This window comes from Acinonyx jubatus, chromosome A1, assembly GCF_027475565.1.
Source record: "Acinonyx jubatus isolate Ajub_Pintada_27869175 chromosome A1, VMU_Ajub_asm_v1.0, whole genome shotgun sequence".
NCBI classification, from domain to species: Eukaryota; Metazoa; Chordata; class Mammalia; order Carnivora; family Felidae; genus Acinonyx; species Acinonyx jubatus.
The window spans coordinates 202,014,561-202,040,897 of record NC_069380.1 but is presented as its reverse complement, the minus strand read 5'-3'; the positions used below and the strand labels follow the sequence as shown (position 1 = coordinate 202,040,897).

At 35.5% G+C, this 26,337-nt stretch overlaps 2 protein-coding genes across 8 annotated transcripts in view; one reads left to right on the top strand and one right to left on the bottom strand.

Annotated features, from left to right (window-relative positions):
* CCDC152 (coiled-coil domain containing 152) overlaps positions 1–15,348 on the top strand; it is a 30,689-nt gene extending 15,341 nt beyond the window's left edge. For 4 of the 5 annotated variants that reach the window (XM_015067569.3, XM_015067571.3, XM_015067570.3 and 1 more), the window contains exons 5-8: positions 7,587–7,651; positions 9,477–9,579; positions 11,610–11,737; positions 13,653–15,348. In XM_015067569.3, the coding sequence (XP_014923055.3) occupies positions 7,587–7,651; positions 9,477–9,579; positions 11,610–11,737; positions 13,653–13,778 (422 nt within the window). In that variant the 3' untranslated portion in view covers positions 13,779–15,348. The remainder of the gene's footprint in view (positions 1–7,586; positions 7,652–9,476; positions 9,580–11,609; positions 11,738–13,652) is intronic. The other variant, XM_015067572.3, reaches the window with a different exon arrangement.
* SELENOP (selenoprotein P) lies at positions 14,740–25,570 on the bottom strand. Of its 3 annotated transcripts, none has more exons than XM_015067567.3 (5): positions 25,416–25,570; positions 22,193–22,408; positions 21,722–21,934; positions 20,087–20,204; positions 14,740–16,222 (listed from the first exon to the last, which is right to left on the bottom strand). In XM_015067567.3, exons 2-5 carry the CDS (start codon positions 22,393–22,395, stop codon positions 15,581–15,583), a joined length of 1,176 nt encoding a protein of 391 aa, XP_014923053.1. In that variant the 5' UTR covers positions 22,396–22,408; positions 25,416–25,570; the 3' UTR covers positions 14,740–15,580. The 3 variants fall into 3 exon arrangements, with proteins under 3 accessions (XP_014923053.1, XP_053056971.1, XP_053056975.1); XM_053200996.1 differs by lacking the exon at positions 25,416–25,570 and adding an exon at positions 23,187–23,204; XM_053201000.1 differs by lacking the exon at positions 25,416–25,570 and adding an exon at positions 23,187–23,204 and having other exon boundaries at positions 15,561–16,222.
* Positions 25,571–26,337: the final 767 nt, after the last annotated feature.

The following is a 26,337-nucleotide window of genomic DNA, read 5'->3' as shown; positions in this document are numbered from 1 at the left end:
ATTATTAGAGTCCAAGAGAATAAGTTGAATTTTGGCTGGGCCAGAGAAGGATTACTTGCCAAATATAAGGACCAAGTGGACTCTACACTGATACAAAATACTATTTGAATTTACAGATACTCTAGCCAGAGCATCAAGAGCCTTACCACTTGAAGAAGTAGCCAGAGTAGGAACCTGTGTTTGAAAATCTAATGTAGAATCTGGTAGGATGATGAAAAAGTAACGGCGCCAACAATAATCATATGTTGTTTGTATTACAAATGAAAGGCAACATAGAGCCAACTGAAGTGTAATATAAAGTATTAAGGAAGGTTTGTTATTTCTTCAGTAGGTGGCTTTAGTTCACAGATAAGTTATATGGTTCTATTTAGCATTTAGCATAATTATAGATGTGCCAAAACCAGATAATATGCAAGCAGTATAACATTTGGATGGGTTGATCAGTTATTCTGGCAGAGGGAAGACTTATCATCATTAAAATGTCAGTTTCCTGAAGTTAACATACACATTTAATGCCATTTTAAGTAAAATTCTAAGTTGGGGTTGGAGGAGATTGTATAAAATAATCTTGAAGCTATTTGATGGAAAAAACAAATAAACAAGAGAACTGTAAAAAAATAAGAAGAATGAAGAGAAAAGGGAGTTTTATTACCAGATAACAACATGCCCTGAAGCTGTTGTAATGAAATCATTATGGTATTGGCATAAAAATGGAAAAATACATCCACAGAAAAAATAGAGAACTAGATTCTAGAAACAGGCCTCAGTATTTTTTAATGTAATAGATGACACAAGAAATATGTCAATTTATTGGGAAAAGAATGGCATTTTAACATATGGTACTGGCACAACTAACTTTCCATCTGGAAGAAAAGAAAGTTGGACTCTTTTCTACCACATTAAAAATAAATTCCAGATGGAGAAAAGACTTCAGTATGAAAAAGAACAATAAAAACTTAAAAGAAAAGTCAGGATATATCATCAGCTATATCCAGGATACAACCTAGAGCTAGCTGCAGGGTGTCTTCTTGACCAATCTGGAAACTTCAGATACTATATAAAGAAAAAAAGACCTAACAGACTTTTTTAACAACAACACAACAAAAGTACCACACAACAGCAACAACAACAAAACTTTGCATGTTATTTTGTCATGCAAAAGTGAAAAAAAAAACAAGTAATGTATTTCAAAAAGTGTTTTCAAATACAAATGTAGTTTATATCTACAATCTACAAAGAGCTCTCCATATACAAAGAGATCTACAAATTGACCAGCAGGGATAAATAGAATTTTTTAAATGAACAAAAGATATGAATAAAATTATGGAAATGTGTATGTGTATACATACATGTGATCCAGAGTTTAATAAGTTCAAGGGAAAAACTGAGAAGGAAACACAATTACACCAGGGGTGTGGGGTGAGGGGTGAGGAAAAAGGAGAAAAAAAAGAGGGAGAGAAAGAAAGCAGAAAGAAAATGAAAGAGAGAGAAGGGAAGAGTGTCCTAAGGGTAGCTCAGCATCCATGATATGACCCTATGTATATAAAATTATAAAAATGTATTTACATATATGCATAAAAAATTACAGATTTGAAGGAACATCCATTTTTAGGAAACAAGTTTTTTGCAAAGTAATGTATGTAGTACAATTTTATATTGGTAAAAATAAATAAAACCAGTACAAATGTGTGATATGTTTATATATGATTATATAAGCTGGAAGAAAAGTAGGAAAGAAATACAGACCATGCTGCTAACATTGATAACTTTGGTGAGGTAAGTGGAAGGGAAGGTGTGTAGAGATGATTAGCTTCCCCTTACAGATGCTTCACTTGCTAAGACAACCATGTATACTTTTATAAATTAGAAAACATCGGGGTCACCTGAGTGGCCCAGTCAGTTAAGTGTCTGACTTTGGCTTAGGTCACGTTCTTGTGGTTCGTGAGTTTGAGCTCCACGTCAGGCCCTGTGCTGACAGCTCAGAGCCTGCTTCGAATTCTGTGTCTCTCTCTCTCTCTGCCCTCCCCGACTTGTGCTGTCTCCCTCTCTCTCTGTCTCCCTCTCTCTCAAAAATAAACATTAAAAAACTTTTGAAAAAAGAAAGCATCAAATACCTTTTCTTTCATCTTTCAGTGATGGATGCTTCAGCATTTCCAATAGGTACAAGAGGTATTAGTTGCCTAGTTAGCACAATGTTTTGTTTTTTTTTTTACACAGTTCCCAGCCCTTAATTATTGTGACAAAAACAAAACAAAACAAAACAAAAGAAAAAAAAAACAGAAAATCTTAAACTTGAAAATCATACAAAACTGAATGATACTGGAAAGTATAACTCCTTTATTATAGAGTTCAAAATCCTCCAAAATCTCCAGTTTCCTAATTCTAGAATACATATATTCTATTAACAAGTCACATTTCATCTTGGAAACTTTCAGGTTACATGGTTATTAATGTACTGTGTCCCTATGGTTTGAAAATCCCATTAGAATGGGAGTGAGTGGGAGAAACATATCTGAAGTATTTGTTCTAAAGGCAGTAGTATATTTTATAAGTAAGTATTTTAGTTGGAAATATTTTCAAATTATTGGTGCTTTCCATTCAAGGAAATATCAATTTTCCAGCAAAATTTTTATAAACTAAAGCCACCATTCAGATTAAGCTCTTCATTTTAAAATATGACGCTTTAAAATATAACACTTTCTTATCTGTCTGATTACAGCCTTTGAAAGCAAACTGATTTTAGATTTCTACTCTCACTGTAATGTTGTGATTTAATGGATATTTATGCTACTCATCATCTTCCCCTGTAAACATAGTTCTGGATTTTCTCTTTCTGCTCCAAATACTTCTATTCTCCTAATAACCAGCACTCCAAAAGTTTGCAGTTACTATGTACTCTTCCTCTCCAACAATATCAATTTTACATATTCATAACCTCTTACCCATGCTTCTGCGACAGTTTCGTATGTAGACTCCATTTCCAAAGTTCCTCTTAACAGTACTATATTGCAAGACAAGCCTTCCTAAAGCATTGTTCATATAACATCCAAAATCTTTAGGGGTGCCTGGGTGGCTCAGTCAGTTAAGCATCTGACTTCGGCTCAGGTCATGATCTCACAGTTTGTGAGTTGGAGCTCCACATTGGGCTCGCTGCTGTCAACATGGAGCCTGCTTTGGATCCTCTGTCCCCCTCTCTCTCTGCCCCTCTCCTGCTCACTCTCTTTTTTTTTTTCTCTCTCTCTCTGTCAAAAAAATAAAATAAACATTAAAAAAATCTTTAATGGGGCTCCTGGGTGACTCAGTCAGGTAAGCGTCCGACTTCGGCTCGGGTCACGATCTTGCGGTCTGTGAGTTCAAGCCCCGCGTCGGGCTCTGGGCTGATGGCTCAGAGCCTGGAGCCTGCTTCCGATTCTGTGTCTCCCTCTCTCTCTGACCCTCCCCCATTCGTGCTCTCTCTCTGTCTCAAAAATAAACGTTAAAAAAAATTTTTTTTTAATCTTTAATGATTCATTATTGCTGTGACTAGTTATTGATTATGTTATGTTAAGATTGTAGGAGGAAAAGTGTAATAGGATGTTGAGTGGGACTTGTGCTATTAACCTGAAATTACTAACTAGGGCACAAGATTTAAAAATATATATTTCTAAGCTAAATATTTCCGTATTCTAAAGAGAGCTGCTAATATGTTACCAAAAGTTAGGGTGAACCTAGACTCTCTATTATATTAGCCCAACTAAAAGGCAAAAAAAATCACACAATTTGCAGAGACAGAGCAGAATCAAACATGGCAGGGATGTTGGAATTATCAGACTGGGAATTTCAAAACTGCTATGATTACTATGTTAAGGACTGGAAGGGATCAAGTAGATAACATGTAAGAACAAATTGGCAATGTAAGCAGAGAGATGAAATCCTAAGAAAGAAGCAAAAAGGAATGCCAGAGATCAAAAACTCCATAACAGAAATGAAAAATGCTTTGGGAGGCCTATACACTACACAAAGTAGAATTTATCTTAAGTATACAAGACTGAGTCAACATTCAAAGCTTCATTAATTTAATCCAGAACACCAACAGATTGAAAAGATGATCATATTAGTATATGCAGAAAAAGTATTTGACAAAATCCAGCACCCATTCATGATTGAAAGTAAAACATCTCAGTAAACTAGGAGTAGAGGGAATGTACTCAACTTGATTTAAAAAGAAAATCTATAAAAGCCTACAACTAACACCATATTTCATGGTGAGAAATTAGAGACTTCCCACTAAGATCAGGAATAAGGCAAGGATATTCCTCTCTCACCACTCCTTTTCAGCATTGTACTAGAAGTTCTAGTACAATAAGACAGTAAGACAAGACAATAAGACAAGAAAAAGAAATAAAAGGTATGCAGATTCAGAAGTAAGAAATAAAACTGTCCTTGTTCATAGATGACATGACTGTCTAGGTAGAAAATTCAGAAGATTTGGGAGGAAAATTACTTGTAATTAATTAGCAATTATAGTGAGGTTGCATGCATTATACAAAGTTAATACATAAAAGTCAACTGTTTTCCTATATAACAGCAATGAACAAGTGAAATTTGAGAGTAAAAACACAATAACCTCCAAAATTCAATATTTAACTATATGTATAACAAAATATGTTCTAGATCTATATAAGGAAAACTACAAAACTCTAATGAAGTAAATCAAAAAGAACTAAATAAATGAAGAAATAGTCCATGTTTATGGATAGGAAGACCCAATATTGTCAAGATGTCAGTTCTTCCCAACTTGATCTATAAATTCAGTGTGATCCCAATCAAAATTCTAGCATGTTTTTTTTGTCTATATTGACAGACAAACTGATTCTAAACAATACAAAGCTATAATTACTGTTACCCAAGTCTAGTGTCTCATTCATCCTTGTCACTGGTCCCCAGTAGTCCCTGAACTCAAGTCCCGGCCTCTATTTCACACTGGTTTTGAATTACAAGTCTTGATGCCAAGTCTACTCCTGGCCTATATTTTAGCTTTGAGCCTTTTATGTCTGGCTTAGGTACAGAGTCTGGCTCTGTTTCAAACCCTCATCACACACTATATCAGGATGGACTCTTTCCTGATCTAATCTAGAGATTACCAAGGTGAGTACAGAAAACTCAAGCACTGCTCCTTCTTAATCATCCCAAGTCAGAAGATAGCTTTGGTTATATACAAAAGATGTCAATTATGGTAGGTCTGAAACAATATGGCAAATTAAAGATGCAAAACCATATTTTAATATGTTTCTCTTTTTTTCTTATTTACATTTTACATGAAAAGACATTAAGTAAATATAACAATGCTCTCAGTAATGTTGCTGTAAGATAAAACCTTCCTCCCTTTATAGCTTACATATCTAGCTTAGAATATTACTTATCTTCTCTTTTGGCAGTGGTTTTATTTCCATTACCCATCCTGTAATACCAACTATAGTAATTTTCAAATATGGATCAATCCAACCATACACCTGCTTTACTTATAAGGCTGCAATTACTGAAGACTAATGGTAAAAAAAAAAAAAAAAAAACATACATTGCAGACCTATTTTAATTTATGAATCTCAGTTTCAATTATACCTTTCATTTATCCTGACTTTTCAAACTTTGCAATCTTCTAGCCCCCAACTTTAAACCTGTTCTTTTCTCTTTCAACTTATTTTACTTTCTATTTCACAGAAAAAGTGAAAGCTGTCAGACATAAATTATCTCATTTCTTACCACCTAGTACCTCTTCTTCCCACTATACCTCTTCCAAATATATACATACCTGGACATATCCTTACTACCTTCCTCTTTAGCTTAAAAAAAAAGAGAGAGAGAGAAAATCCTTCTTCCTATCCAAAGTTAATTCCTCCACTTGGGTTTAACTCTTGTCTCTCTTCTGGGGTATTGCATCTTCAATTGTCCCTTCTTTTCTGTCTTTCATTTATTTCTACTGTCCATTCCTCTCAGCATTTAAACAACTCACATCTTTTCCATATTTTAAATAAACAAGAAAATAAAGTTTCCTTAACTTTAGGTTGATTCCCTCCAAATGCCCTCACTCTTTCCTTTTACAATCAAACCTCAAAGGAATGGTCTGGTGTACTCACTCTATCCATTGCCTTACCTTTGCCTAGTCTTCAACTTACAACAATTGAGCCATTTCCCAAAGTTTTCAGATTCAAAGTTCTTTTACTTGATCTTCTTACTGCTTTTATTGCTACTTATTATGATCCCTTTAACCTCTCTTTTCTCAGTACCACTCTCTCCTGAATCTCTGGACACTTCTCAGTCTCCTTTACAGAATACTCTCCTTTGGCCACCTCTAAATATTTCTCAGCCTACCAGAAATGTTTTCTGGATATCTCAAGCAATCAAATTTAGCAGGTAAAAATCTATAGTCTTCATTTCACTCCTACAAGTCTTCCTCTTCTAATCTTTCCCAAACTGATGAACATTTTTTTCTTTTTTTTTTTTAATTTTGCTTTGTTTTTTGAGAGAGAGGGATGGGGCGCAAGTGAGTGAGAGGCAGAGAGAGAGACAGAGAGAGAGAGAAGCAGGGCTCACCTGAAGCGAGTCTCAGGTTTTACCAGAGCTTGAACTCACCGGATATGGGACTCAACTCATGAACCTTGAGGTCGTGATCTGAACCAAAGTCAGATGTTTAACAACTGAGCCCACCCAGGCGCCCAAACATTTTTCAATTACCCAAACCAGAAACCTAGAAAGCAAAAGTTCCCCTTTCCTTTTTGCCTCTGCTATCCAGTCAGTCATAAGTCTCCTGGTAATCTTACCATCTAAATAATTATCTTCATTTTCTTTTATGTCCTACTGCCACTGACCTAATTGAGGCTCCTGTTATTTCTTACTTGATCTATTTTTACTGATACCCATTCATCTAGGGTCAAAACCTGCCCATTCGTCATCTACACTGCCAGATCATTTTTTCAACATGTAACTAATCATTTCCCTTCACTGTTCAAAGTTCTTTGACTGTAACCTATAAGATAAAATTTAAAGCCATTCATATGCAATATGTCCATCTCCTATTAGGATATGGCTTCAACCTATGTAGCACATCCTCCTCAGAGTTTACATTCCAACAATACTGTATTTGAATTGTAACTTGCCCAAATGTGCTATAGTCACTCAAGCCCAAAGTCTTCTGTGCAGTTTTATGTATGTGAAATGCATTCCTGCCACATGGGGTAACCCTTATCATGTAAGTCTTAGTGCAAATGGTTTCTCTTCTGTAAATCCTTTCCTGACTTCAGGCTGAATAAGACTTTTTTTCCACAAGTCCCCATGGTATTTCAGACACACTGCCATTCCAGAGCAATTATCATAGCATATCATAACCATTTACACATCTGTTTTACCGTTTGGCCGTAAGTTCTTTGAAAAGCAATAATTTTGTTTGTTTCAATATTTCCAGCGCCATGCATGCAACCTCGTGTGTAGTAGATGCTGTATGTATGTGTTGAATGCATACATGAATGGAAACTCAAAATGTTAAATGTATTCCCATGTTAATTAAAATGTTTTGTGTATTAGGATGCCCTCTGGTTATTTTTACACAGGTGAAAATGAACAACTAAAAAGAAATGCTGATCTTATGAGAGAAAAGCTGAAGTCTCATGAACAAGTGAGTTTATGTATTTTTGTATTCAAATTCCTGTAGAGCATTTGTCTTCTCAAATTAGAAAAAAAGGAGGGTGGTTTTCATTAATAAGGACAGCCAAAATTTGGAAAGGAAATATATATGTGTGTATGTGTGTGCCAGAATTTTTAATGAATAAAACTTCTTAAAGAAATAACAGTTTTAAGGACTCTAGTCTCTTTGCAGACTATAACGTACTAAGGTATCATTTACATTACTTTGTCTTCCCACCAAAAAGAGATACAACTATTTTGCTACATATTTTTAAATTATGTTAATAAAACTTTTACTCTAGAGTATACTCTATTATATTAATTAGCACTTTTAAACTTTTTACCATAAAATAAATGAGTCTTTGATCTTTCTGATTCAAGTAACCTTTTGCAATTTTATTGCATCATCCAAACGAAGGGAAGACTTTATGTGGATAACCAATTATTTCTCTCCCCAGGGCTACCATACCCTCTGCTACTTTTTCTTTTCTCCTATAGGAACAGCATACGGCAGCAATTATAGAACAAATAACACAGTGCCTAGAACATAAAAAGTGCTCAGTAAATGTCAGTTCCCACCACCCTTTGGGAGGCTTATTATCATAATTTTTTTCTCCTTTCCCAAGAGCCAACATGTCAAGCCTTGGCAGACCTAAGATTTCCAAAACTCAAACTGGATCTGTATCAGGCTTAGAACTTCAAGTTGAAGGATCATTTCCATATTCAATCTGGTTCCTCACTTGAGTTAATTTAAATATGTCTGGAATATATCCCACCCTTTGTTTTTCCTTTCCTTTCTTCTTTCCCATTCTTTCCATACCTTTCCTATAAAGCTCAATGATAGATGGTACAGTTAGGGTATCATTGGGGCAGAGAAAAGGGGGAGAAATTTTTACCTTCTTTCTCTTCTAAAATGTCAAGCCATAGAATATTGCTTAGCCTAAGATACTATAGGAATTGGAGACATCATGATGAGTAAAAATAAAGTCCCTGCTTTTATGATGTTTAGAAGCTTTTCTTGAACCTCTTGCCTTCATTAATGTACCTTTCTTAGTATCCTATTTTATTTTTATTCTTGCTGCTTTCCTTTTCTCCTGCCTACATCTTAGGACTGTAAGTGGTTTATGTAGGAACATCCCTCTGGAAAAATTGTAAATTTTATCTTTGGGGGCTTTCTCTTCCAACACCTCTCTGAATGCGACTGTCCACATTAACACAATGATCATTTCTATGCTGCAGCAACCTAAGAAACTAATCTCAGGCACTTGTCAAGCACTTCTCAACTCCCAAATTCATTCTTCTCTAGCCTCCTCCTCATAAAACTAACCTTTACCATGGGTAGTGCTTAACTTCCTTCTGGGAATTAGGGATGTTTATATAATTTTCAGAAACAGAACTTCAGGTCACATTCAAAGGAGTCATCCTATGTTAGGTTAAGCTTGCCAGCTGTTGAACAGAATGTACTATTAGCTCTAAAGTAGAACTTTGGCTTTAATTGACATATTTTAATGCTATCATGGCATTTATTTATACAGTTACCAAAATACTTTGAGATTATATGATATGTTAAACACTGGTGATGAGTATTCAGGAAGGAAAGATAAGAATACATTGTCTCTGGATGGGCTGTATCTACTTGGACCAGAAATTGTTCCTTCTCAAAGCTGATTATTCAAGTGATAAACAATATCTTCCCTCTCTAGATATGGTTACATATTAACAATTAATATAAAGTATGAGAATTTCACCTTTCTAATTAGTGGAAAGTTGTGTACTTATATTTAAACTGAAGAATTAATATGTATTTTAATCTTTAGGAATATAAGAATAATATTGCCAAACTTATGAGTGAAATGAAAATCAAAGAGGAGGGACATAAAATAGAAATAAGGAAACTTTATCAGGATATGCAGGAAAAAAGTAAGTTTTTATTTTTGACCTACTGAATTCTAAGACATCATAAAGTAATTTAAATGCACGTATAAACTTTTTTCAGTAATTGCCCGTATTCTTGAATGAACATTCCCTTGATGCATTTTAATTTGGGTTTTGTACCTTTCAATTTATTTATGTGATATAAATTACAACATTTCTAAGCTGGATTTATGGTTTTTGTACTTAACATTATTTAATATGAAGCAGCTAATGTCCTTATATAAAAATTAATGTGAAATGTATAATACCTTTAATATTTATATACTTGGCATATAGGATATAATTTCAATAATAAAATTTCTTCCTTTATTAAAGCAGGTCTCATGATCTTATGCTGAGAGTTATATGGTTTCATAAAAGTAATAAAAACTTTTCCAAATGAGCCCATACTTATGTACAACATAGGTAAAAATTTGCTGGATATGAATGTCAGAATATAAACCTACATCTGCAAAACTGCTAGAAGAAAGCATAGAAGATAATCTTTGTGAACTTGAGTTAGCTACAACTCCTTGGAAAGAATTAAAAAAGCACAAACAATAAAGGAAAACATTCTAACTTGAACTTTATCAAAGTTACTAACTTTTGTCCTTCAGCACTGTTAAGTACAAGGCCCTGATCCTGAAGACTGAATATGGCTAAAGTTCACTGGAGAGGATGGAAAAAAAGAGTCTCTCAGTAGAGAGAAAATAGAAGCCAAGACATAGACAGGGGAAGACATAGGACATTCTAGGGAATAATAGTCTATTTCTTACTTCTTCTTTGCACCACACAGAAAGGTTAGCAAGAAAAAAGCCAGCAGCCATGGCTAGGGCTGGATTCTTTGACCCCTTGAATTTTAGGATAAAAAAAAAAAAAGGGAGGGATTAAAGGTTTCTGAGAAAGTGATGGCCATACTTAGAGGTATGCTTTAGGAAGACTAACCTGGCAACAGTGTACAGGGTGTAGAGACTTGTGATTAAGAGCCTGGACATAGAGTCCAACTGAGGCAAAAATGAGGCTTGAAACTAAGTAAGTAGTGGATTAATCATGGATGGAGACCCCTTATTTGTGGGGCTTGTGGATGAGTTGACTCCTTCTTCTTTTCCCCCTGAAGTCAGAAATGTCCTTGAGACTCCCATACTGGATAATATGGTATCACTAGTAGGAATAGGAAAGATAAGAGCAGAGGAAATTTGATGAAGCATAGAGACATGGTGTGAACATGACAGAGGCCCAATCACGTGGAACAGAGTATAGCGGGGGTTTGATGTAGCTCTAGAATCATCCAGTAATTTGGGACCCCCTGTACCTAGGAACCCAGGCCTTGTGTCCCTGTTTAACCACTAAGTCTCCTATTTATTGTCTCTCATATATATATATATATATATATATATATATATATATATATATGATATTATATATATATGATATTATATATATAATATTATATGTGTTATATATTATTAATATGTTATATTATTAATAATTAATTATTAATTTTATTATTACTATATTATATTCTTTATATATTATATAATTATATATAATTCATGTTTTTTTAATTTTTTAAATGTTTGTTTATTTTTGAGAGAGAGAGAGCACGAGCAGGGGAGAAGCAGAGAGAGGGAGACACAGAATCCGAAGCAGGCTCCAAGCTCTGAGCTGTCAGCACAGAGCCTGATGCAGAGCTCGAACTCACAAACTGCGAGATCATGACCCAAGTCAAAGTCGGACACTTAACTGATTGAGCCACCCAGACACCCCTATATATAATTCATGTTTAAGAATACAAATCAGCGTATTTGTTCAGAAGCAGTTAATGGGTGATCTTCATGTTTCAAGCATTTTGTAGGGGCTTATTCAAAATATATAAAACCTACCCTGCATATAAACAGTTTCTAAAATATGTTTACTTATTACCAAAATGTACTTGCTTATGGATTGTTTAAAATGCTAATGAAATACAAGCTTATAAAATGTTTGAAATGTTAAGATGAATTAACTGATTAGTTATTTATTTTCGTTTTCTTCAGTTGAGTCAAATGAAGAAAAGCATAAAGAACTGATAGAGAAAAAGGAGGTGGAAATTTCAGAGTTAAATGCAAAGTTAAAAACTCAAGAAAAGGAAAAACAAAGTGAAATAATCAAATTACAGCTCGAGGTAAGTGTTTAAGGGGCTGCTAAATTTGAAGATGCATCCCTTAAGTCTAGATTGAATTTTGGTTATTTTTCATCACAGTGAGATAAACTTCAGGTATAGAAACAACCCCGACACACTCATTCTCCGTCACGTGCAGTTCTCAAACACCAGACCACGCTAGCTACGCTACCTTGCAGCATTTGGCTGGAAGGTGGGATTCTTCAGTCGTTCAAAAGGTCCTGGTTTCCAGAGAGGGTACTGTTTACTCTGAGACTGGAGATCGATAATTCAAGGATTACCCACACCTTGTAGCTGAGTCTATGCAAGCTTCATAGGACTACCATTCCAGCAGTGGGGAGAGTGTATCTAATCGTTAACATTTTTCTCTCCTCAGCAGAAATTGTGGAACCCTGGTAAACCAATAGAAATTCCTTCAACTTTTATTAAAAAGAGGCAGGTTGCTCCCTAATAAATGTGTGGACAATACGTATCAGAAGGGCAGACAAACTAGATGTTTAAAAAAATGTTAAAGGTGTTGTATGGAAACCAATTTGACAATAAATTGTATTTAAAAAATAATAATAATAAAAATAAATTTAAAAAATAAATAAATGTTAAAGGGACCTTACATAGGGCATCTCAAAGGCTGCAGTTCTAGTTCTAGGCTCTAAAGCCTTTTCAGTAGGTTGTTTAACCAGATGTCAGAATCTCAGAGACATTGATGTTTTGACAATATATTTGTTCTTTAAAATTTTTTTCTAGATTCTACCCATCTCCATTTCCATCATTCTTCCATTGCTTTTCCCCAGTCTGACTCCCACCTTACTTTATGTTGTCAGAATTCCCCAGTTTAGTTATTAAAGATAACTTACTATTCACGTTCATGGATGTTTGGTATCTCTGGGGTGTTTGGTGAGGTTCAGTGTTGAAATCTGTATAATCTTTGAGCAAAAGGGAACTGATGTTGACTTGAGAGGCATTTTGCTGCTGCTACTGTCTCTGGTCAAGTGTGCCCACAACCCACAGAGAGGTCTGGATAGCCAACTGAGAAACAATAAGCCATGTTTCAGGTTCTACCATCAACTTCTAATCCATTGATTGCAAATGTGCATTTTGTTTGCCATCTGTGCCCTGTCTCTGGTGGAGCCCAAATCTGGTTTACACTGATGCACACAACTCTTTTTGTTCCTCGTCTTCATTGTAGCTATCCATTTTCCTCCTCAAACCAGAACACAATCTCACAGAGTTTGTTTTTAGACCACAGAGAGGCTACACTGAACTCAACCCAAAGGGAAGAATTATAATGAAAGATGTTGCAAAAAATATATGTATATATGACCTGTAAGAATGACTTATGAGAATTTTTTAAACCTGATTCAGTTTAATGTCAAAATAGTAAGAGTTCAGACTGAATCAACAAAATTATATCCAGATTCTACCACTTAGTCTCAAAGTTTTTACAGTAGAGTATATGAGTTTTTATCCCATGACTGTTGACTATACTACATTTCTTTACAAAAGGATACTCACAGTAATGTGAAAATATTTTTATCCATCTTTAACTAGATTCTCAACCCTAGTTATCTAGATTCTTTGCCTTGCATGATAGAATCATCTATCATCTATCTTTTTAATGTCTTAAAAAGATAATGCTGACTCCATCCCAGAATCTCTAAGGTAGTGCCCAGGTATTTGGTACTTTTAAAAAGCTCCCCAGGAAATTTTAACATGGAGCAAGGTTAATCTTGTTTGGGTGTTCCTTGCTCTTTCTTAAAAACTGTTTCTTAAAGAAAAACTTCTCTATATTGTATTGTACAGAGAATATACTTAAATTAGAGATTACATGTTAAAAGATATAATGGATTATACTTATATTTATAGAAGCAATTGTTTAACTAGAATGTTCTCAATGACTTTCTTTTTAAACTTGATTCAGTTTGATGCCAAACTAGCAAGAGTTCAAACTAAATCAAAATCCTATGCAGATTCTACTGTTTTGCCACAGAGTATCTACAGAAGGGTATGTGAGATTTTTTTCCATAGCCATTGTGTAAGAAAATAAATGTTCTCAGTGTGTTTCTATAAAAGCTATCTAGTATTTACTAACAATATACTTAACAGTTTTTTTTAAAATATGTCACACAACCAGAAAGATACTAGGTCTTGAATAATATTTAAAAGTCACTTTCAATTTAAAATAGTAAATCTTAGGGGTGCCTGGGTGGCTCAGTCAGTTAAGTGTCCAACTTCAGCTCAGGTCATGATCTCGTGGTTCACGAGTTTGAGCCTCTCTCTCCTCCTCTCTCCCTCTCTCTCTCAAAAATAAATAAAACTTTAAAAAATTTAAAGACATAGTAAAGCTTAGCAGTAAATTAAAACGTTAGAGAAGTCCTCTGATCTTTGGTCATGTAAGGAATTCCATGATCTGTTCTGAACTAAGGCTGACCTACTATTCTGAAGTTATTTAGGCACTTAGGTAATATATTTTTTTTATTGTTCAACCCCTACTTTATGATTCAGAACTTCAAGCTATATACAAAAAAGAGAATAAACTAAAACAAATGGTGCTAAAACGTGTTTTAATCTCCTTATTCCAGTTGTACCCCATAAGCCTCATAAAAATAAAATCATAAACCTTTCAAAACAAGCTTTTTTAATCTACTTAAACCAGAAATGTAGTTTTTGTTGTTTTATTGCTTCTTGTATTTAATCTTACTATTTCTGAATTGCAATGACAAATTTTTTGCTGCTTTATTTAGAAGCTTCAACATCTTCAAGAAGAAAAAAACAAGGAGATTGCAGTTCTTCGTAATACCATTCGCAATTTAGAGCAACGTCTCTCTGTTGACAAAGATTCTCAACTTAAACCTTTTGACAAAGGTTCTTGCCCTAAGCGTAGACGGTTTTGAGTATGACAGTACATTCATTAGTTGCTACTTAATTTCTTTAAAAGCAGTTGAAAATGCCACTTCTGTCATTAATATAACATACTACCTAAATAATAACAATGAAAAAAAGATCGCTTTAAACATTTTAAATTGAGTTTATTTAAACAAATCCACATTTGGCCAACTGTGTGTACCACATTCTTGCTTAATAGTATTAACCATAGAGGAGTTCAGGTTTATAGCACGTAGTTTACCTATTGAACCATCATTGACTATGGAAATACTCTCTAAGCAATCAAGAGACAGACAACATTCATTTACCTTCTCCATTACATCTTTCAAGACAGACTATCTCAAATTTTAAACAGTATGATATAATGCTAGATAAAGAAAATAAGAGTTTCATTCATATGTGATAGTAAAAATCAAGACTATGACTCTTAGACATACAAAGTATAAATGGTTATTTAAAATGTAGTCACAGCAAAATATTCATGTGTCAGTATTTCTGGAACCTGAAAGAGTTATAAAGGCAGTTCTTTATAAGATTTAATCAGTTAAAAATGTAAGATTAAAAAGACAAGTATTTTTTTGAGAAATAAGTAAAGAAAAAAATGGAAAACATGTCTTTGTTGTTCTTTCTCCATTCTAAATTGCTAACTATCCAACAGAAACCCCTAGGTCATAGTTTATGTCTCTGTTCTCATTAATACAAGTAGAATGCTGGAAAAAGAAAAAGAAAAACATATTAACCAAGTGCTGCAATCACCTTTATAATAAAATAATAAAAATTTGGTTTAGGTCAAAATTTCTTTGACTTAAATTTTAAAATTTGGGAGCCAATATAATAGATTTCCCCGTGTTTTGTACAAATCCAATTCTTAGTTTTAGATCATTGTTAATTAGGTAGCATATAAAAATGCTGGAAACGAAATTGTCTAGACTGACTTGGGGAGTAAAATCCTATTTAAAATATTTAGTATGAAGGTCATTTTCACATTTTGGCCTTATTTTCTCAGCTTCAATTGGTGCTGGCCTCTGTGGGCTTGGGCTGCTGAATTGCGTGTCAGGCAGCAGGAGGCAAACGTCACTGTCAAGATTCAATGACGTTCTCCTCTGCCCAGAGTCCCTGTCAGCTACATAAAGAGGGGAGGTTTTCTTTACATTGTCAGGTGATTGCAGACCCTGTTTTTTCAAATATCAGATGTCGTCAGTGTCAGCATCAGCTGCTAGGAGCCAACTCTGAATCTTTGGGCAATTTGCAGTGTAATTGATTTATACATCCCTTTCGTCAGAGCTTCTTTGGTGGGACAGAAAGTTGTAAACTTTCACTGCCTGCTGGCATATCTCAGTCCTCTGGATGGCCCTGTCTTTGGTGGTCCTTGTGCTTGTGGTGGTTATGAGGGACTTGAGAAGGGGGGTGCCCAGGGACATCTGGTGTTTCTGGTTGCTGGTTCTCTGCAAGTTCACCATTCCCATGATGCTGATGCCCATGCTCATGATTATGATGGTGATGATGGTGGTGATGGTCGTGGTGGTGATGTGGCTGTGGAGCCTCTGTTGTATTTCCCACGGTAGCTGAAGATACAATTTTACAGAAGTCCTCATCTTCCGGTGTCTAGAACAAATTTATGAATCATTTTCAACAAATTTGTAGATTTAGGAGCTGTGCACAAAAAATTATTTGTAAAGCTAACATATATAAAATTCAAAGTAATTAGGATTAAACTGGCTTTGTTTTTCTAGCATCATGTTAATGAGATAAAATTTTGATGTTTCAACACCCAGACTTTTTATTAAAATTTGGTTCCAATCATACATAATTATAAAGTTCTTCTTGTGCAAAGTTTGCATTTAATCAGAGAATCCTCAAGCATCTTCCAAAGGAATTAACATTAATGTTTTGCAAATAGATAAAACAAAGCACAAGACAATGAAAATTCAGCAGTTCAGGGGCGCCTGGGTGGCTCAGTCGGTTAAGCGGCCGACTTCGGCTCAGGTCATGATCTCACAGTCCGTGAGTTCCCCGCGTCGGGCTCTGTGCTGACAGCTCAGAGCCTGAAGCCTGTTTCAGATTCTGTGTCTCCCTCTCTCTGACCCTCCCCTGTTCATGCTCTGTCTCTCCCTGTCTCAAAAATAAATAAAAATGTTTAAAAAAAATTTTTTTTAATAAATAAATAAATAAATAAATAAATAAATAAATAAATAAAATTCAGTAGTTCGCCTAAGCTTCTATACTGGTTAAATCAATAGCAGAATTCAAATTTTTCTTTTCTTATCAAGAGCGTTTCCCTGATTTTTAAGAACCCTGAAGAAGAATTTAAGAGATACAGAAGGCTTAAGAAGAAAGCCAAACCACTATATTTACATCTGCAGAATCAAAACTAAATAAACTGGTTAAAAGAACTTACATCGATTGCAGTAAAGTCAAACAAATATCAAATCCTAAAAGCAGCTGAACTACATGGATACTTCTAATATTATATTCATACTTAATGTTCTATTCTGAAGCAAACTAATTTCTGCTAATTCAAAAATGCCAATAAACTCTGCTGAAAATCAGTTTTTCACGCTTCAGCTTATGCCAGGAAATGTTTTGAACTTCACCATTCACCAGTCTTGTTACTGTGTCCCTACTGTTGAGCTGGCAGCTGCAAGTAGCAAATTACCGCCCATCTTCCATTGGGCATACAATCCCATTCTGCCTCAATCTAGTTAATTTGCTGCCAAGTCTTTATCGTCTTGTGTGCCTACGAATATAAGCTCAAAGCTTATAGATATCGCAATATCATATGAAACTTTTACCCTAAAGTGACTTATAAATTTAGTGAGTCTTTTTCATCTCTCAAACTGATTTTCTAAGTGGTATGGTTCCGTGTTTTGAAAGGTTAAAAATTCCATGGATTTTTGCATACAACTATTAAGTGGTACAGTTTTTGGTTATTTCTGAATTACTTTTGAGAATTTCATGCTATTTTTTAAGCTTTTCTTCAAATTCCTATTAACATACAGGGTAATATTAGTTTCAGGTGTACACTATAGTGATTCAACACTTCTGCACATCATCTGATGCTCATGACAAGTGCACTCCTCAATCCCCATCACCTATTTACCCTAGTCCCCTTGCCCGCCTCCCCTCCCACAACCCTCAGTTTGTTGTCTGTAATTAAGAATCTGTTTTTTGGTTTGCCTCTCTTTTTTATCCCTGTGAGTTCATTTGTTTTTTTCTTAAATTTCACATATGAGTGAAATCATATGGCATTTGTCTTTCTCGGACTTATTTCGCTTAGCATAATACTCTTTAGCTCTATCCACATCCATAGCAAATGGCAAGATCTCATTCTTTTTTATGGCTGAGTAATATTCCATTGTATATGCACCACATCTTCATCCATTCACCAATCAGCGGACACTTGGGCCGTTCCCATAATTTGGCTATTGCGTACAATGCTGCTATAAACATCAGGGTGCACGTATCCTCTTGAATTAGTACTAATACTAGTACTACCTAGTAGCACAATTGCTGGGTCATAGGGTAGTTCTATCTTTAACTTTCCGAGGAACTTCCATACTGTTTTCCAGAGTGGCCGCACCAGTTTGCCTTCCCACCAACCGTATAAGATGGTTCCCCTTTGTTCACATCTTCACCAAGACCTGTTATTTCTTGTGTTGTTGATTTTAGCCCTTCTGACAGGTGTGAGGTGACATCTCATTGTAGTTTTGGTTTGTGTGTCCCTGATGATGAGTGATGCTGAGCATCTTTTCATGTGTCCGTTGACTATCTGTATGTCTTCTTTGGAAAAGTGTCTATTCATGTCTTCTGCCAATTTTTTAATTGAATTATTCTTTTTTTTTTTTTTGGTGATGAGTTTTAGACGTCCTTTATATATTTTGAATACTAACCCTTTATCGGATATGTCATTTGCAACTATTTTCTCCCATTCCACAGGATGCCTTTTAGTTTTGTCGCCTGTTTCCTTTTGAGTGTTTAATGTTATTTGATTAAAAGCTTATGAACAACTTGACAAATGTTTAAAATATACTATGTAATGTTCTAAATGTTCAAAAGTTGACAGTAGCGGTCTCATTAGTTTCTGAAACGGATTACTAGGTTTTATTGATCCTACAAGGTATTTTTTTCACATTTTAATATCTTTAAAATCAGAATGCATCCTATTATTGATGGTGTTGTAATAACAGTGTCCTACCTTAGCGGACAGCATTTTTCAAATAGTACATAAAATAATGTGTCCTACAATTGATGGCATCTAGGATACTATGAAAAAGGAAAACTCCAATTTGATTTGGCACATCAGATATATATGGTATATCCTATTTACAAGAGGTTCATAAATTTTAAGCATGTTATGGGACTGTTTCTGCCTTTGTTTCAACGTAACGGGGTATATTTATAACTATTAGGCATTTGCAAAAATGCAAAATAGTCCCAGAATATGAGGAATCAATATAACTAGCATTTATTACATACTTAGTAGAAGTCAGACATTGAGTTAATACTTTATTTGCATTACTTCAGTCTCCCCATCTTTAGAAAGAGTAGACGAAGCTTCATAGGATTATAATGAAGATTAAAATGTGAAAAATTATATAACTAGAGTAATTAACCTGTTGTGCTCCACAACAACTAAATTAATTAATTAAATAATTCATTACAAATCGAGATGGCTTCTTTACAACTGGAAAAATCTGAAGGATGTATAGCTCTCAAATAAAATTCAGAACTACTTTTAAACCTGAGTTCAAATTTTGCCAATTTTCCCTATTAAGGAAACATTGTTTGTAATTGTTTTCCTTTTCAACATGGGGAGGGGGGAATCTAGTTAATATAAATTAAAATCAATTCCTTGAGTATCTTTTTATAAACAATACTTAAATGTAGAGCTTCTCATAAAAAGGAGTAAATATTCTCATGGTTGTTAGGAGAAAAATATCAGTAACAAGTAGAAAACTTATTCCACTGTGAAATAAATGCAGTAATTCTGACTGCAGAGTGGGCAGACAGTGTAAGGGCTTCATGGGAAAGCTGCAGTCTTAGATCTTTGATATCGTAACTATCTGGGCCTCAATTCCATTTCAGGTAATGCCATGAATAAGCTTTGCCATCACTATCCTCTCGTGCGAACACATTCAGGGTACTACAATAATATTTTATGTTGGCTGAATTCTTTAGGCATTTTGAACACACCCAACATCATTCGGTGGTATTTGAAATATGCCATCTATGTTGGTTTTTGTTTTATAAACTCCTTCTAGATAAAAGCAGCAATACGGATCTGGAAAAAATGTCTTACAGTGTATGTTACATAATAGGAAGTAATTATAAAAATCACTGTTGTTTATTTTTAGTATACCAACAGAAACATTGCTTAGCTAATTGGTCATGAAATATTAACTTATTTAGAGAACGCTTAAAAGACTTTCTCTTTTCTCCCAGGAGAAATAATTGAGAAAAATAAAATACCATGAGAGAGCAGTTTCCACATTTCTTTTCACAGTAAGCGATCTTAATGGCTTCTTCTACATATGGGAAAGTTAGGAAGGAGTAAGGCAAACCAAGATGGTATACAAGACGGCCACATCTGAAAAAAAAGGGCAAACATTACGTTTATCATTACATATCATTACAATATTTTCTGTATCATGATCATACTCAAGCAGTTTGGGATAGGTGCTATTGGTTTAATGGTCTTATAACTAAGACCCATTCACACCTCCAATAAACTTCCTTGAATGGGGTCTCACGTGAGCTCCCTGGCACCACATACCAGGTTAGGTCAGAGCAAGACTACCGGGAGTCTCATACCAGCGTTTTGAAATCTTCTAGATATGCCACTATAAATGATATCAAAATACATAGTCAAGTCACTGTGACTTGGCCGAATACAATTTGGTATAGACTTATAAATTCTATGAATGCACAAACCACTACCTTACCATAAATCAGGCTCTGCAAATCACATGAGGTTTTCATAACTGCTATGGCAGCACAAATTCCACACAACAAAAAATTATAGTATCCTCAAGTCTTGGCCAATAGCCATTTAAAAATATGTCTGATTGGGGCACCTGGGTGGCTCAGTCGGTTAAGCATCCGACTTCGGCCAGGTCATGATCTCGCGGTTCGTGAGTTCAAGCCCCACGTCAGGCTCTGTGCTGATGGCTCAGAGCCTGGAGCCTGTTTCAGATTCTGTGTCTCCCTCTCTCTCTGACCCTCCCCCATTCATGCTCTGTCTCTCTCTGTCTCAAAAATAAATAAACGTTAAAAAAATTTTTTTAAATAAAAATTAAAAATTAAAATGTCTGATGCAACAAAAATTTCAGCATAATGAAAGAAATGGAATTATAATACTCAGCATTCTCAGAAATAGTGGAGTTGAAATGTCCTTCTTTCCCACATTTTTCCCAGGATATATAATATTATGTGACTATCAAAGAGCTACACTTTGCAACTGTCTAAATTAGAAGTCTGCAGTCCTAAAAGAGTATGTAATATTAAAAATATTTAGAGTAAGATGAAGTAAGGCTTAGGTCTAAGCAGAGTATGCCTCACCATTTCTGAAGAGTCAAAAGAAAACAGCACCAACTAAAAATGTTGGTAATATCAAATAATGTAAGCATGGAGGTTCCCTTAAGATACAAATGTTTTATTCATTCATGGAATCAAAAGCAGATTCATGCAGATTAGATCTAAATGATTAACACTTTATAGTTCAGAAATTCAGGTGTGTACCCTTTAAATTACTAATCAGATTAAAGATAAAAAAGTGGTCTGCAAAGTGTAGTTATTCTGCAAATTCTCAGGTTTGAATTGTACTTGATACACAAATTGATCCTTTTATTGATGCAGAATGCTAATTTATTGGGGGGGGGGGATTATAGTCAATTTTCTGTATTTCCCTACTAGAATGGTGAGTTCTTTTGCACAAAAGAAAGTCAGTTTGTGAGATAAAACATTAAAACCATTTTAATAGCTCACCCTGAGTACTTGGTAATAAAACAAAAGAAGATGTCTTATTTTAAATCACTATTAAATTAAATGCTAAGAAGGCATCTTTTAATTTGGGGGGTGTGTGTGCATGTGTGTGTGTATACACACCTGTCATATACGAAGAAGTCATCTTTCTTCCCATTTAAGAGAGTCCAGACATCTGTTTCGTTTTCTTCTTGTTGATAAACAGGAATATGTTCTGAAACCTTATTTTTAAGATGCATGTATTTTAATCGAGAAGAGAGTCCTTGATGATTAACAACAACATAAGAGATGTTCAAATATCCTGCTTGCTCCAGTTTTACTCTCAGGTCTTCCAATCTAAAATATTTGGGAAAAATACAAAAAAAAAAAAAAAAAAAGGAAAAATCTCATTGAATTTATTAGTGACTTCTCTCGCCTCACTTTTTTTACATGAAACTCTCTTACTACTTTTTTTTTACTTACTCATATCTCTTCTTTATAAAATGTGATTTAATAAATACATCTTTTCCATTTCTATTTTATTTTATGTATGTATGTATTATGTATTTAATAGCTTTCCCCTTGAGAAATCCTAGACCACTGAAACCAGCTCACCTGGATGCCTGCAGGATGCACAGGTATCAGCTGGCTTGAAGAAGAGCAACCACGGTCACGGAACCACTTGAGTTTAGCATTGGATTTTGATCCCTTATGCTCCAGGCTGGAGGCTGCTTACAAAAAGAGCTTTGTCCCTGGCTCTCTGTTCTTCCCCATGGGAGAAGACAGAGAGCCAGGGCAAGCCCCAGGCTTTTCCACATTGCTGGGGTTGTCCTGTAAAAGAGGAAACCTTGCTGTCATCTTCACAGGTGACTTCACAGTCATAGCCAGGAATTTCTAGAAATACAGCCAGTACAGTCCCCCTTTCTATCACTATCTAGCCCATTGATTCTATCCCAGTGTTGCTGGGCTCATTCATCATGTTGGGCCTTCCTGCACCAAATCTTCCCAAAAGGAGTAAAAAATCAGCCAGAGGCAAGGGAGTTGTCAAAGCACCTCTTAACTATCTGACCTGACAAGATACTTTAGTAAGCATGCTATGGAAATCTGCCTGAACAGGCAGCCCAGTATTTCTCTAGGAGAATATACATGTTTAGAAAAATTTTGAGACTGTGCCCTCTATAACCCAATAACATTCTGCAGACGTGATTTTGTTTTTATTTAAAATACACCAAGTTCTGATTGCTGCTTTCTGTCCTCCACCAATCTAAGAAAGGAAAGGGTAAGTAGAGGATTCTGCACAGAAGTGAAAAGAGCCAGCATGGAAAGAGAACCCCGGAAGAAAGAGGAGGCTGTAAGGGCAGTTTACCAACATGAAGGTGGCCCATACGGGGCCCTTAGTTCTTCATGTTCAAGCCTTCTGTATTTATAATTCTCTTGGGTCCGGCTCCCTTTTGTTCTTCTTATTCTTTAAAGTCTAGCTGTATGTGAATATTAAAGGATTTGAATCTTTTCAGGTATAAAACTGCCTGCCAAAATGTTACTACCACATCCAAGATAGATAGGAACCAAAGGAAAAAGCCTGACTGACCAAGGAGAAATGTCACAAATCACAACCCCTTCAACCATTTAAGACCCACTGCAATTCACACTCAGTCTATTTATTGGCTACCATTACTTTCAAGAAATTTCTGTGACTAGATGGCACGTTCTTGGTTAAGTACCTCTGAGTAGAAAAGTTAAATATCTGACTAGAAATATTCCCCAGACTAGGGCTAACTCTCAGCAGAGAGGTACACATGAAACAGGTGAACTATAGACAGGTAGTGAAAACAAGGAACACATTCAGCAGAGAAGAGCAGAAAGAGAAAAACCCAGGAACAGGCTTATTCTGATGTAAGAATCTGTGGAGAGAGATCAGGGCAACATTCCAGAAGTAGGAAGTTGACACATTTTCAGGCACTGATCTGGGATAAGAAAGTAAAGGTACTTTGGGGTGGGGGGGAGGGATGGGAGGAGGGAGCTAATGATAGCTGCTAGTAGGCAGCTAATGATAAGTTAGAGTGAGCCCAGAATTAAGATGGGTGTAGAAAGGTTAGAATCAGATTGATTTGGGATCTGGTGCACTGATAAGTATAGAATTTTTAAAACTTGATTATCTTTCATATCATTTAATATCACAAAATCCAAGAGCCTAACTTAAAGAGAGACAGATAAATCAAATGATTAAGGCCATCCCAACTATTCTAATGTTTTTTAAAATTCTAATATTTAAAAAAAGAGAGGATATATCTGGACTAAATCTAGGGAATTTCTTTAGGATAGTATTTATACTGGTGACACAATTATCCTTATTATGGCTACTGCTCATTGAGCATTTACAGAACTCTATGCAGGTGGTGCTAAGCAGTTTTTTTTTTTTTATCATTTCAGTTAATCCTTACAACTATATGACCATTACCCCCCTTTTGCAGCTGAAGAAACATGGCCAAGAGAGTTTAGGCATCTTGCCCAAGTCCACACAGATATTAAGTCACCAAGGAAACTAGATTCAAACCAGTTCTGCTAAATCCAAAACATGACCTCTTAGCTATGAGGTAGATCACCTTTAATAACTATAGTAGCCAGGGTTTTGTTTGTTTATGCCCTGGGATGGCAAGGAGAACATCAAAATAATTCAATTCAATCTGTTTGGTTTTTTACTAGGATGGAGAGATTTCCCCTACTTTCTAGAATAGAATTTCAGTAACTATAGAAGCTTCAGCATAAATTCAGCGCTTGGTTTCCTCACTTTGCCATACCCTTTCACTTTTGTATACCCTTTCTAGTGGCTAAGTAGCGAATATAAATGAAAAGGCTTTTTCCCTTATTCCCTTCATTTAGTTTTTTTGATGAAAAAAGACATAAAGGGTAGTGGGTTACAGTGTTCACACTCGCAAATTTTCCTCTTCTGTTATATTCAATAGGCCGTTCAACTTTGTCTTAAGATCATTTTTTTGCATAATAAACATTTGACTATAGTCATATCTATCTATAAATAACTAAATAGGATTTATTAGAAGCTGTTGAAAGTATTTGTAAATTTCACTAATCTCACCACTTTTCAATCACAGAACTAGATTTCTGGCCACGTACAAACTAACATTTGTTTAAAACTCCCCCATTAAAAGGCAGAATATGCAGAAACTTTCTCCCTTAACTTCAAACTGGCATCTGAAGGTCCTTCCTCATTGACCTAAAAGTACCCACTCACCTTGTAAACTGCAAAACTTTGCACTTAATCACAGGCCACCTGATTTGACATGGGTTTGAACTCTTTTAAGGGCAACCACTTCTGCCCAGTGGACCCAACCTGCTCTCCCTGCCGCCAGGGATTTTTTTTGTTTGTTTCCTGAAACTCCTCACAGTATCCCTGGACGTTTCTACAGCACTGTAGAATGGCCGTATTTCAGTCTCTGCTCTTCAAACCCACGGGCTGATTTCTCCTTAGAGTTCTCACTCTGCATTGCAGTGGGAGACATTTAAGCTTAAACAAGCAAAACTGCCTCTATAACATCACAACTCTTTGCAGAGTAACTGATTTTTCCAGCCTCCTCTGCTCCCATCTCTATCCTCCGGGGGCACAAGACAGGGCACAAATCAGCAAAGGGCTGCGGACCTCCACCCACCACACCCAAGTCCAGACCCTTTTGTTCTTTTCTTTTGTATTATTTTTATCTCTTTACCCATCTCTCTTTTTTAAAAAATCTATTCTAAGGACAGAAACATTTTATCAGACTCAAAATCAAATTATTTACCAGACTCTAAAAGAAATACTGGAGAACACAAAGTTCCTACTTACACAGCCCCTTCGGATCAGCCTGCTTCCTTTCTCTTTGCTCAGCTCGCAGCTCCACAGCCAGAAGCCCTGATATTTATAGTCCTGTTGTTTACCTCTCTCCCGGGCTGTAGTCCAAAGTTCACTGCCCCCCTCTGGCTGTGACCTTGCAAGCAGAGCAAACCCCTGAACTGGGTGTTACAATCAACTTAAAGAAAGCAGCAAGTGCTGCCAGGCATAAAATGGGGGGAAACTTTTTTGTGATTATTGATTTATTCCCTATCCTTTTTAGTCACCCCAGTATCTAGGATTTAATGGTACAGTCCGGGTGGGAGGAAGGACTAAGGGTAAAAGGGCCTCCAAGTAATGTTCTTTTTCAAACTATAATAGGGAAAAACATTTGCTGAGCCAGCAAGTTAAGCTGCTGCTTTAAAAAAAAAAAAAAAAAAAAAAAAAATCTGTTTTTTCCTTCTGCTCTGTTGTGGCCAGGTTAGCCTAACCCAGACTGTGTGAGCTTACAAAAGTCACCTGCTGTTTCAAATCTTTCCCTCTCCTGCTGTTACAGAGTTGCTTGGATTATTTTAGTATGTTTAAAACTTGGATCTGTGTGGGATCTCACAGGATCTCTGCTCTCTTCTTTTTCATTTAAGGAAAGGAACAAGAAACTAAGCCTCCTAGCAGAGGGAAACCAAGCCTCAGTTTATTGTAACAGATGTTGTACTCCCTGTAAGACCTGTGGATCCCACAGAAGCATTTAAGAATTGAATGGGAAATATTTACAAATATAAGTACCATACAGATAAAAAATTTTAGTGGTAGAAGTTGAGCATGGAAAAGGATATAGAAATTTCACATTTTTCACAAATTAAATGGAAAGTTCTTACTCTTTCAGAAGGGGGTAAACGCTTCCCAAGAACTGCTACACGTGAGCACACCATGGGGTATA